Source organism: Blennius ocellaris (assembly GCF_963422515.1).
Source record: "Blennius ocellaris genome assembly, contig: SCAFFOLD_338, whole genome shotgun sequence".
Lineage (NCBI taxonomy): Eukaryota > Metazoa > Chordata > Actinopteri > Blenniiformes > Blenniidae > Blennius > Blennius ocellaris.
The window spans coordinates 1-12148 of NW_027661837.1; the positions used below are offsets into that span (position 1 = coordinate 1).

A 12148-nucleotide genomic window follows, 5' to 3' on the forward strand; every position below is an offset into this window, starting at 1 on the left:
TCATCATCATCATCATCATCATCATCATCATCATCACCACCATCATCATCATCATCATCATCATCATCATCATCATCATCATCATCATCATCATCATCATCATCACCACCATCATCACATCACATCATCATCATCATCATCACCACCATCATCATCACATCATCATCATCATCACCAACCATCATCATCACCATCATCATCATCATCATCACCACCATCATCACATCACCATCATCATCATCATCATCATCATCATCATCATCATCACCACCATCATCACATCACCATCATCATCATCATCATCATCATCATCATCATCATCATCATCAACATCACCATCATCATCATCATCATCATCATCATCATCACCATCACCATCACCATCATCACTATTATGCCCTCCTCCTCCTCCTCCTCCTCCTCCTCCTCTTCCTCTTCCTCCTCCTCCTCACCTGGCTGGAGTTGCAGGTGACCCTGCGGAGGCGTGTCCTCAGCTGTAGCTCCTCCCCCTTGGACCTCAGCAGGCTGAGCTCCAGCCTATCAGAACGCTCCGTCAGCTGCCGGACCTGCTCCCTGTACTGGTCCTTCTCCTGCAGGAGGTGCCGCGCCTCCTCCTGCCGCTCCGCCTGCGACGCCATCGCCTGGAGCACCAATCAGAGGCCTCACGTCCCGTGACATCATCACCCCGCCCCCCAGCACAGGTTCACAGAGAGCCAATCACAACAGAGGAGAACCTGCAACACCAGACCCTGGTGGAACCAGCAGAACCAGGCCCTGGTGGAACCTGCAGAACCAGGCCCTGGTGGAACCAGCAGAACCAGACCCTGGTGGAACCACAGAACCAGGCCCTGGTGGAACCAGCAGAACCAGACCCTGGTGGAACCAGCAGAACCAGACCCTGGTGGAACCAGCAGAACCAGGCCCTGGTGGAACCTGCAGAACCAGACCCTGGTGGAACCAGCAGAACCAGACCCTGGTGGAACCTGCAGAACCAGACCCTGGTGGAACCAGCAGAACCAGGCCCTGGTGGAACCAGCAGAACCAGACCCTGCTGGAACCAGCAGAACCAGACCCTGGTAGAACCTGCAGAACCAGGCCCTGGTGGAACCAGCAGAACCAGGCCCTGGTGGAACCAGCAGAACCAGACCCTGGTGGAACCAGCAGAACCAGACCCTGGTAGAACCTGCAGAACCAGGCCCTGGTGGAACCAGCAGAACCAGGCCCTGGTGGAACCTGCAGAACCAGGCCCTGGTGGAACCAGCAGAACCAGACCCTGGTGGAACCAGCAGAACCAGACCCTGGTAGAACCTGCAGAACCAGGCCCTGGTGGAACCAGCAGAACCAGGCCCTGGTGGAACCAGCAGAACCAGACCCTGGTAGAACCTGCAGAACCAGACCCTGGTGGAACCAGCAGAACCAGGCCCTGGTGGAACCTGCAGAACCAGGCCCTGGTGGAACCAGCAGAACCAGACCCTGGTGGAACCAGCAGAACCAGACCCTGGTGGAACCTGCAGAACCAGACCCTGGTGGAACCAGCAGAACCAGACCCTGGTGGAACCTGCAGAACCAGGCCCTGGTGGAACCAGCAGAACCAGGCCCTGGTGGAACCTGCAGAACCAGGCCCTGGTGGAACCAGCAGAACCAGACCCTGGTGGAACCAGCAGAACCAGACCCTGGTAGAACCTGCAGAACCAGGCCCTGGTGGAACCAGCAGAACCAGGCCCTGGTGGAACCAGCAGAACCAGACCCTGCTGGAACCAGCAGAACCAGACCCTGGTAGAACCAGCAGAACCAGACCCTGGTGGAACCAGCAGAACCAGACCGTGGTGGAACCTGCAGAACCAGACCCTGGTGGAACCAGCAGAACCAGGCCCTGGTGGAACCTGCAGAACCAGACCCTGGTGGAACCTGCAGAACCAGACCCTGGTAGAACCTGCAGAACCAGGCCCTGGTGGAATCTGCAGAACCAGACCCTGGTGGAACCAGCAGAACCAGACCCTGGTGGAACCTGCAGAACCAGACCTTGGTGGAACCAGCAGAACCAGGCCCTGGTGGAACCTGCAGAACCAGGCCCTGGTGGAACCAGCAGAACCAGACCCTGGTGGAACCAGCAGAACCAGACCCTGGTAGAACCTGTAGAACCAGACCCTGGTAGAACCAGCAGAACCAGACCCTGGTGGAACCAGCAGAACCAGGCCCTGGTAGAACCAGCAGAACCAGGCCCTGGTAGAACCAGCAGAACCAGACCCTGGTAGAACCTGTAGAACCAGACCCTGGTAGAACCTGTAGAACCAGACCCTGGTAGAACCAGCAGAACCAGACCCTGGTGGAACCAGCAGAACCAGGCCCTGGTGGAACCAGCAGAACCAGACCCTGGTGGAACCAGCAGAACCAGACCCTGGTGGAACCACAGAACCAGACCCTGGTAGAACCTGTAGAACCAGACCCTGGTAGAACCTGTAGAACCAGACCCTGGTGGAACCTGTAGAACCAGACCCTGGTAGAACCAGCAGAACCAGACCCACCCGGTCTCGCTCTCGGATCACCTCCTCCAGCTGCCTCAGGGTTTGTTTGTTTTGTTGACGGTACATCTTGGCGTCTCCTTTTAGCTGAGAGCAGCGCAACTCCTGCTCCTCCTTCTCCTCCACACTCTGGAACAACACACCCAGTCAGGAGGAGCAGCAGGAGGGTCCTCCTCCTCTCCTCTCCTCCTCCTCCTCTCCTCTCCTCCTCCTCTCCTCTCCTCCTCTCCTCCTCCTCCTCTCCTCTCCTCCTCTCCTCTCCTCCTCTCCTCCTCCTCTCCTCCTCTCCTCTCCTCCTCTCCTCCTCCTCCTCCTCTCCTCTCCTCCTCCTCCTCTCCTCCTCCTCTCCTCCTCTCCTCTCCTCTCCTCTCCTCCTCTCCTCCTCCTCTCCTTTCCTCCTCTCCTCCTCTCCTCCTCCTCCTGCTCCTCCTGCTCCTCCTCCACCTGCTCCTCCTCCTGTTCCTCCTGCTCCTCCACATCCTGCTCCTCCTCCTACTCCTGCTCCTACTCCTCCTCCTCCTGCTCCTCCTCCTCCTCCTCCTCTCCTCCTCCTGCTCCTCCTCACCCGGGCCCTCTGCTCCTCCGCTCGGTGCAGCTCCGTTCTCAGTCTAAATAAGGAGGCGAGGAGCCTCCTCTGAGGTTGACTCTGCTGATGCTTCAACTCCTTCAGGTTCTCCTCCTTCTGCTCCTCCTCCCGTTCCTCCGCCAGCTTCTCCTCCTCCTCCTGGTTCTCCTCCGTCTGCTCCTGCAGCTGCTTGAGTTGGAAGTTTCCAGACTGCAGAGTCAGACTCCTGCTCTGAAATACAAGCACACGTTTCAGCACCTCCTGCTCCTCCTCTGTGAGGAGTAAACCCTGTGTGAACAGCACCTCCTGCTCCTCCTCTGTGGGGAGTAAACCCTGTGTGAACAGCACCTCCTGCTCCTCCTCTGTGAGGAGTAAACCCTGTGTGAACAGCACCTCCTGCTCCTCCTCTGTGAGGAGTAAACCCTGTGTGAACAGCACCTCCTGCTCCTCCTCTGTGAGGAGTAAACCCTGTGTGAACAGCACCTCCTGCTCCTCCTCTGTGAGGAGTAAACCCTGTGTGAACAGCACCTCCTGCTCCTCCTCTGTGAGGAGTAAACCCTGTGTGAACAGCACCTCCTGCTCCTCCTCTGTGAGGAGTAAACCCTGTGTGAACAGCACCTCCTGCTCCTCCTCTGTGAGGAGTAAACCCTGTGTGAACAGCACCTCCTGCTCCTCCTCTGTGAGGAGTAAACCCTGTGTGAACAGCACCTCCTGCTCCTCCTCTGTGAGGAGTAAACCCTGTGTGAACAGCACCTCCTGCTCCTCCTCTGTGAGGAGTAAACCCTGTGTGAACAGCACCTCCTGCAGATGTCGCAGTGGGCGTCTCCTCAGCAGCCGAGTCTGACTCTCCGCCTGCAGCACCGTCAGCTTCAGACGCTCCACCTGCACAGAGGTCAGAGGTCAGAGGTGAGGTCAGAGGTCAGAGGTGAGGTCAGAGGTCAGAGGTGAGGTCAGAGGTGAGGTCAGAGGTCAGAGGTCACAGCCCTTCACCTGGATCTGCAGGTCACGGTTCTTGAGCAAGGCATCACTGCGGTCCTGGTTCAGCGTGTTGATCTGCTCCATCAGGGAGTAGTTGTGCTCCCGGAGGTGCTTCACCTCCTCACTGCTCCTCCCGCGCTCCTCCTGCAGCTTCTGCACGCGCTCCATCAGCTTCTTCAGCTCCTGCTCCTGAAGCTGCTGCTGGCGAGACCACGCCTCCTGCAGGAGGTGCACACCAGGGTCAACTCCTCCCCCTGCTCCCCCCCTCCTCCTCCTCCTCCCCCACTCCCCCTCCTCCTCCCCTCCCCCTCCTCCTCCTCCCCCTGCTCCCCCCCTCCTCCTCCTCCTCCCCCCTCCTCCTCCTCCTCCTCCTCCTCCCCCTCTCCCCCTCCTCCCCCCCTCCCCCTCCTCTTCCCCTCCTCCTCCTCCTCCTCCCCTCCTCCTCCCCCTCCTCCCCTCCTCCCCTCCTCCTCCTCCCCCTCTCCCCCTCCTCCCCCCTCCTCCCCCCCTCCTCCTCCTCCTCCCCCCTCCTCTTCCCCCCTCCTCCTCCCCCTCTCCCCCTCCTCCCCCCCCTCTTCCCCTCCTCCTCCTCCTCCTCCCCTCCTCCTCCTCCTCCTCCTCCCCCGCTCCCCCCCTCCTCCTCCTCCTCCCCCACTCCCCCTCCTCCTCCCCTCCCCCTCCTCCTCCTCCCCCTGCTCCCCCCCTCCTCCTCCTCCTCCCCCCTCCTCCTCCTCCTCCTCCTCCTCCCCCTCTCCCCCTCCTCCCCCCCTCCCCCTCCTCTTCCCCTCCTCCTCCTCCTCCTCCCCTCCTCCTCCCCCTCCTCCCCTCCTCCCCTCCTCCTCCTCCCCCTCTCCCCCTCCTCCCCCCTCCTCCCCCCCTCCTCCTCCTCCTCCCCCCTCCTCTTCCCCCCTCCTCCTCCCCCTCTCCCCCTCCTCCCCCCCCTCTTCCCCTCCTCCTCCTCCTCCTCCCCTCCTCCTCCTCCTCCTCCTCCCCTCCCCCTCCTCCTCCTCCCCCTCCTCCCCCTCCTCCCCGCTCCCCCCCTCCTCCCCCCCTCCTCCTCCTCCTCCCCCTCTCCCCCTCCTCTTCGCCTCCTCCTCCTCCTCCTCCTCCCCCTCCTCCTCCTCCCCCTCCCCCCTCCCCCCCTCCCCCTCCTCTCCCTCCCCCTCCTCTCCCCTCCTCTCCCCTCCTCCCCCCCTCCTCCTCCCCCTGCTCCCCCCCTCCTCTCCTCTTCCTCCCCCTCCTCTCCCTCCCCCTCCTCTCCCCCTCCTCTCCCTCCCCCTCCTTCCCCTCCCCCTCCTCTCCCCCTCCTCCTCCTTCCCCCTCCTCTTCCCCTCCTCCCCCCTCTCCCCCCCCTCCCCCTCCTCCTCCTCCACCTGTTGTTGAGCCACACAGTAGGCCTGATGTCTCCTCCTCTTCTCCTCCTGCAGCGCCCTCTGCAGGCGACTCAGCTCCGCCATCAGGAAGGAGGTGAGTCCAGATTCTCCTGCCGTGTCTGAACGCATCACAGAGCTGCAGCAAACCTGTTCCTGGTCCTGGTCCTGGACCTGGTCCAGGACCAGGACCAGGACCAGGACCAGGTCCAGGACCAGGACCAGGTCCAGGACCAGGACCAGGACCAGGACCAGGTCCAGGTCCAGGACCAGGTCCACTCACCGATCAGGATGCTGAAGGTCTTGTTGGGCTCCTTCCCGGTGATCCTCTTGTACAGTTCAGGATAATCCAGCTCCAGACTCTCCAGGAAGGCCGTGTAACCTTTGACCCCCGTCCTCTGCAGGAGGTCCAGCAGGGCTCCTGCAGAGGACGGGGGTCAGAGGTCACTGGTCAGAGGTCACAGGTCAGAGGTCAGAGGTCACAGGTCAAACTAAACGTTGACATACCGACTTTTCTCCTCCGGATGACAAGTGAAGGATCGTTGAAGAGCTGCTCCTCATCCTCAGCACTGATCACCTGACAGGAGGAGAGCCAATCAGAGCAAGAGATGCTGGAGCAGCAGGAGGAGCAGCAGGAGGAGGAGGAGGAGGAGGAGGAGGAGCAGTAGTACCTGACACTGACGGAGGTAGGGAGAGCAGCAGTACCTGACACTGACAGAGGTAGGGAGAGCAGCAGTACCTGACACTGACAGAGGTAGGGAGAGCAGTAGTACCTGACACTGACGGAGGTAGGGAGAGCAGCAGTACCTGACACTGACGGAGGTAGGGAGAGCAGTAGTACCTGACACTGACGGAGGTAGGGAGAGCAGCAGTACCTGACACTGACAGAGGTAGGGAGAGCAGTAGTACCTGACACTGACGGAGGTAGGGAGAGCAGCAGTACCTGACACTGACAGAGGTAGGGAGAGCAGTAGTACCTGACACTGACGGAGGTAGGGAGAGCAGTAGTACCTGACACTGACGGAGGTAGGGAGAGCAGCAGTACCTGACACTGACAGAGGTAGGGAGAGCAGTAGTACCTGACACTGACGGAGATAGGGAGAGCAGTAGTACCTGACACTGACGGAGGTAGGGAGAGCAGTAGTACCTGACACTGACAGAGGTAGGGAGAGCAGTAGTACCTGACACTGACGGAGGTAGGGAGAGCAGTACCTGACACTGACGGAGGTAGGGAGAGCAGTACCTGACACTGACGGAGGTAGGGAGAGCAGTAGTACCTGACACTGACGGAGGTAGGGAGAGTAGTACCTGACACTGACGGAGGTAGGGAGAGCAGTAGTACCTGACACTGACAGAGGTAGGGAGAGCAGTAGTACCTGACACTGACGGAGGTAGGGAGAGCAGTACCTGACACTGACGGAGGTAGGGAGAGCAGTACCTGACACTGACAGAGGTAGGGAGAGCAGTAGTACCTGACACTGACGGAGGTAGGGAGAGTAGTACCTGACACTGACGGAGGTAGGGAGAGCAGTAGTACCTGACACTGACGGAGGTAGGGAGAGCAGCAGTACCTGACACTGACAGAGGTAGGGAGAGCAGTAGTACCTGACACTGACGGAGATAGGGAGAGCAGTAGTACCTGACACTGACGGAGGTAGGGAGAGCAGTAGTACCTGACACTGACAGAGGTAGGGAGAGCAGTAGTACCTGACACTGACGGAGGTAGGGAGAGCAGTACCTGACACTGACGGAGGTAGGGAGAGCAGTACCTGACACTGACGGAGGTAGGGAGAGCAGTACCTGACACTGACAGAGGTAGGGAGAGCAGTAGTACCTGACACTGACGGAGGTAGGGAGAGTAGTACCTGACACTGACGGAGGTAGGGAGAGCAGTAGTACCTGACACTGACGGAGGTAGGGAGAGCAGCAGTACCTGACACTGACAGAGGTAGGGAGAGCAGTAGTACCTGACACTGACGGAGATAGGGAGAGCAGTAGTACCTGACACTGACGGAGGTAGGGAGAGCAGTAGTACCTGACACTGACAGAGGTAGGGAGAGCAGTAGTACCTGACACTGACGGAGGTAGGGAGAGCAGTACCTGACACTGACGGAGGTAGGGAGAGCAGTACCTGACACTGACGGAGGTAGGGAGAGCAGTACCTGACACTGACAGAGGTAGGGAGAGCAGTAGTACCTGACACTGACGGAGGTAGGGAGAGTAGTACCTGACACTGACGGAGGTAGGGAAAGCAGTAGTACCTGACACTGACGGAGGTAGGGAGAGCAGCAGTACCTGACACTGACAGAGGTAGGGAGAGCAGTAGTACCTGACACTGACGGAGATAGGGAGAGCAGTAGTACCTGACACTGACGGAGGTAGGGAGAGCAGTAGTACCTGACACTGACAGAGGTAGGGAGAGCAGTAGTACCTGACACTGACGGAGGTAGGGAGAGCAGTAGTACCTGACACTGACAGAGGTAGGGAGAGCAGTAGTACCTGACACTGACAGAGGTAGGGAGAGCAGTAGTACCTGACACTGACGGAGGTAGGGAGAGCAGTACCTGACACTGACGGAGGTAGGGAGAGCAGTACCTGACACTGACGGAGGTAGGGAGAGCAGTAGTACCTGACACTGACGGAGGTAGGGAGAGCAGTAGTACCTGACACTGACGGAGGTAGGGAGAGCAGTACCTGACACTGACGGAGGTAGGGAGAGCAGTACCTGACACTGACAGAGGTAGGGAGAGCAGTACCTGACACTGACGGAGGTAGGGAGAGCAGTAGTACCTGACACTGACGGAGGTAGGGAGAGCAGTAGTACCTGACACTGACGGAGGTAGGGAGAGCAGTAGTACCTGACACTGACGGAGGTAGGGAGAGCAGTAGTACCTGACACTGACGGAGGTAGGGAGAGCAGTACCTGACACTGACGGAGGTAGGGAGAGCAGTAGTACCTGACACTGACGGAGGTAGGGAGAGCAGTACCTGACACTGACGGAGGTAGGGAGAGCAGTAGTACCTGACACTGACGGAGGTAGGGAGAGCAGTACCTGACACTGACGGAGGTAGGGAGAGCAGTAGTACCTGACACTGACGGAGGTAGGGAGAGCAGTAGTACCTGACACTGACGGAGGTAGGGAGAGTAGTACCTGACACTGACGGAGGTAGGGAGAGCAGTAGTACCTGACACTGACGGAGGTAGGGAGAGCAGCAGTACCTGACACTGACAGAGGTAGGGAGAGCAGCAGTACCTGACACTGACAGAGGTAGGGAGAGCAGTAGTACCTGACACTGACGGAGGTAGGGAGAGCAGCAGTACCTGACACTGACGGAGGTAGGGAGAGCAGTAGTACCTGACACTGACGGAGGTAGGGAGAGCAGCAGTACCTGACACTGACAGAGGTAGGGAGAGCAGTAGTACCTGACACTGACGGAGGTAGGGAGAGCAGCAGTACCTGACACTGACAGAGGTAGGGAGAGCAGTAGTACCTGACACTGACGGAGGTAGGGAGAGCAGTAGTACCTGACACTGACGGAGGTAGGGAGAGCAGCAGTACCTGACACTGACAGAGGTAGGGAGAGCAGTAGTACCTGACACTGACGGAGATAGGGAGAGCAGTAGTACCTGACACTGACGGAGGTAGGGAGAGCAGTAGTACCTGACACTGACAGAGGTAGGGAGAGCAGTAGTACCTGACACTGACGGAGGTAGGGAGAGCAGTACCTGACACTGACGGAGGTAGGGAGAGCAGTACCTGACACTGACGGAGGTAGGGAGAGCAGTAGTACCTGACACTGACGGAGGTAGGGAGAGTAGTACCTGACACTGACGGAGGTAGGGAGAGCAGTAGTACCTGACACTGACAGAGGTAGGGAGAGCAGTAGTACCTGACACTGACGGAGGTAGGGAGAGCAGTACCTGACACTGACGGAGGTAGGGAGAGCAGTACCTGACACTGACAGAGGTAGGGAGAGCAGTAGTACCTGACACTGACGGAGGTAGGGAGAGTAGTACCTGACACTGACGGAGGTAGGGAGAGCAGTAGTACCTGACACTGACGGAGGTAGGGAGAGCAGCAGTACCTGACACTGACAGAGGTAGGGAGAGCAGTAGTACCTGACACTGACGGAGATAGGGAGAGCAGTAGTACCTGACACTGACGGAGGTAGGGAGAGCAGTAGTACCTGACACTGACAGAGGTAGGGAGAGCAGTAGTACCTGACACTGACGGAGGTAGGGAGAGCAGTACCTGACACTGACGGAGGTAGGGAGAGCAGTACCTGACACTGACGGAGGTAGGGAGAGCAGTACCTGACACTGACAGAGGTAGGGAGAGCAGTAGTACCTGACACTGACGGAGGTAGGGAGAGTAGTACCTGACACTGACGGAGGTAGGGAGAGCAGTAGTACCTGACACTGACGGAGGTAGGGAGAGCAGCAGTACCTGACACTGACAGAGGTAGGGAGAGCAGTAGTACCTGACACTGACGGAGATAGGGAGAGCAGTAGTACCTGACACTGACGGAGGTAGGGAGAGCAGTAGTACCTGACACTGACAGAGGTAGGGAGAGCAGTAGTACCTGACACTGACGGAGGTAGGGAGAGCAGTACCTGACACTGACGGAGGTAGGGAGAGCAGTACCTGACACTGACGGAGGTAGGGAGAGCAGTACCTGACACTGACAGAGGTAGGGAGAGCAGTAGTACCTGACACTGACGGAGGTAGGGAGAGTAGTACCTGACACTGACGGAGGTAGGGAAAGCAGTAGTACCTGACACTGACGGAGGTAGGGAGAGCAGCAGTACCTGACACTGACAGAGGTAGGGAGAGCAGTAGTACCTGACACTGACGGAGATAGGGAGAGCAGTAGTACCTGACACTGACGGAGGTAGGGAGAGCAGTAGTACCTGACACTGACAGAGGTAGGGAGAGCAGTAGTACCTGACACTGACGGAGGTAGGGAGAGCAGTAGTACCTGACACTGACAGAGGTAGGGAGAGCAGTAGTACCTGACACTGACAGAGGTAGGGAGAGCAGTAGTACCTGACACTGACGGAGGTAGGGAGAGCAGTACCTGACACTGACGGAGGTAGGGAGAGCAGTACCTGACACTGACGGAGGTAGGGAGAGCAGTAGTACCTGACACTGACGGAGGTAGGGAGAGCAGTAGTACCTGACACTGACGGAGGTAGGGAGAGCAGTACCTGACACTGACGGAGGTAGGGAGAGCAGTACCTGACACTGACAGAGGTAGGGAGAGCAGTACCTGACACTGACGGAGGTAGGGAGAGCAGTAGTACCTGACACTGACGGAGGTAGGGAGAGCAGTAGTACCTGACACTGACGGAGGTAGGGAGAGCAGTAGTACCTGACACTGACGGAGGTAGGGAGAGCAGTACCTGACACTGACGGAGGTAGGGAGAGCAGTAGTACCTGACACTGACGGAGGTAGGGAGAGCAGTACCTGACACTGACGGAGGTAGGGAGAGCAGTAGTACCTGACACTGACGGAGGTAGGGAGAGCAGTACCTGACACTGACGGAGGTAGGGAGAGCAGTAGTACCTGACACTGACGGAGGTAGGGAGAGCAGTAGTACCTGACACTGACGGAGGTAGGGAGAGTAGTACCTGACACTGACGGAGGTAGGGAGAGCAGTAGTACCTGACACTGACGGAGGTAGGGAGAGCAGTACCTGACACTGACGGAGGTAGGGAGAGCAGTAGTACCTGACACTGACGGAGGTAGGGAGAGCAGTACCTGACACTGACGGAGGTAGGGAGAGCAGTAGTACCTGACACTGACGGAGGTAGGGAGAGCAGTACCTGACACTGACGGAGGTAGGGAGAGCAGTACCTGACACTGACGGAGGTAGGGAGAGCAGTAGTACCTGACACTGACGGAGGTAGGGAGAGCAGTAGTACCTGACACTGACGGAGGTAGGGAGAGCAGTACCTGACACTGACGGAGGTAGGGAGAGCAGTAGTACCTGACACTGACGGAGGTAGGGAGAGCAGTAGTACCTGACACTGACGGAGGTAGGGAGAGCAGTACCTGACACTGACGGAGGTAGGGAGAGCAGTAGTACCTGACACTGACGGAGGTAGGGAGAGCAGTACCTGACACTGACGGAGGTAGGGAGAGCAGTACCTGACACTGACGGAGGTAGGGAGAGCAGTAGTACCTGACACTGACGGAGGTAGGGAGAGCAGTAGTACCTGACACTGACGGAGGTAGGGAGAGCAGTACCTGACACTGACGGAGGTAGGGAGAGCAGTAGTACCTGACACTGACGGAGGTAGGGAGAGCAGTAGTACCTGACACTGACGGAGGTAGGGAGAGCAGTACCTGACACTGACGGAGGTAGGGAGAGCAGTAGTACCTGACACTGACGGAGGTAGGGACTGATCCTCGACGGTTCGATGTTTTTGATCAACAACATCCTGAAATCGTCCAACTGGAGCCAACAGAGGTCGTCTTCACTGAGGGAGTCCATCTCTCTGGTACTACAGTACTACTGGTACTACTAACAGTTCTATAGATACTACAGTCACTACTACAGTCAGTACTACAGACACCACGGTCAGTACTACAGACACTACAGTCAGTACTACAGTACTACAGTCAGTACTACAGACACTACAGTCAGTACTACAGTACTACAGTCAGTACTACAGACACTACAGTCAGTACTACAGTACTACAGTCAG

At 58.1% G+C, this 12148-nt stretch overlaps 1 protein-coding gene across 1 annotated transcript; it reads right to left on the reverse strand.

Moving 5' to 3' along the window:
• Positions 1 to 369: 369 nt before the first annotated feature.
• On the reverse strand, positions 370 to 11935 carry LOC308148763 (uncharacterized protein; the record flags this gene model as incomplete). The annotated part of the gene is given in 10 exon segments (XM_080522273.1): positions 370 to 452; positions 455 to 641; positions 2526 to 2651; positions 3088 to 3246; positions 3346 to 3969; positions 4078 to 4284; positions 5439 to 5557; positions 5719 to 5856; positions 5943 to 6012; positions 11821 to 11935. Coding segments are annotated over 10 exon segments (1827 nt in total), but the record flags the coding sequence as incomplete, so codon positions are not given.
• Positions 11936 to 12148: the final 213 nt, after the last annotated feature.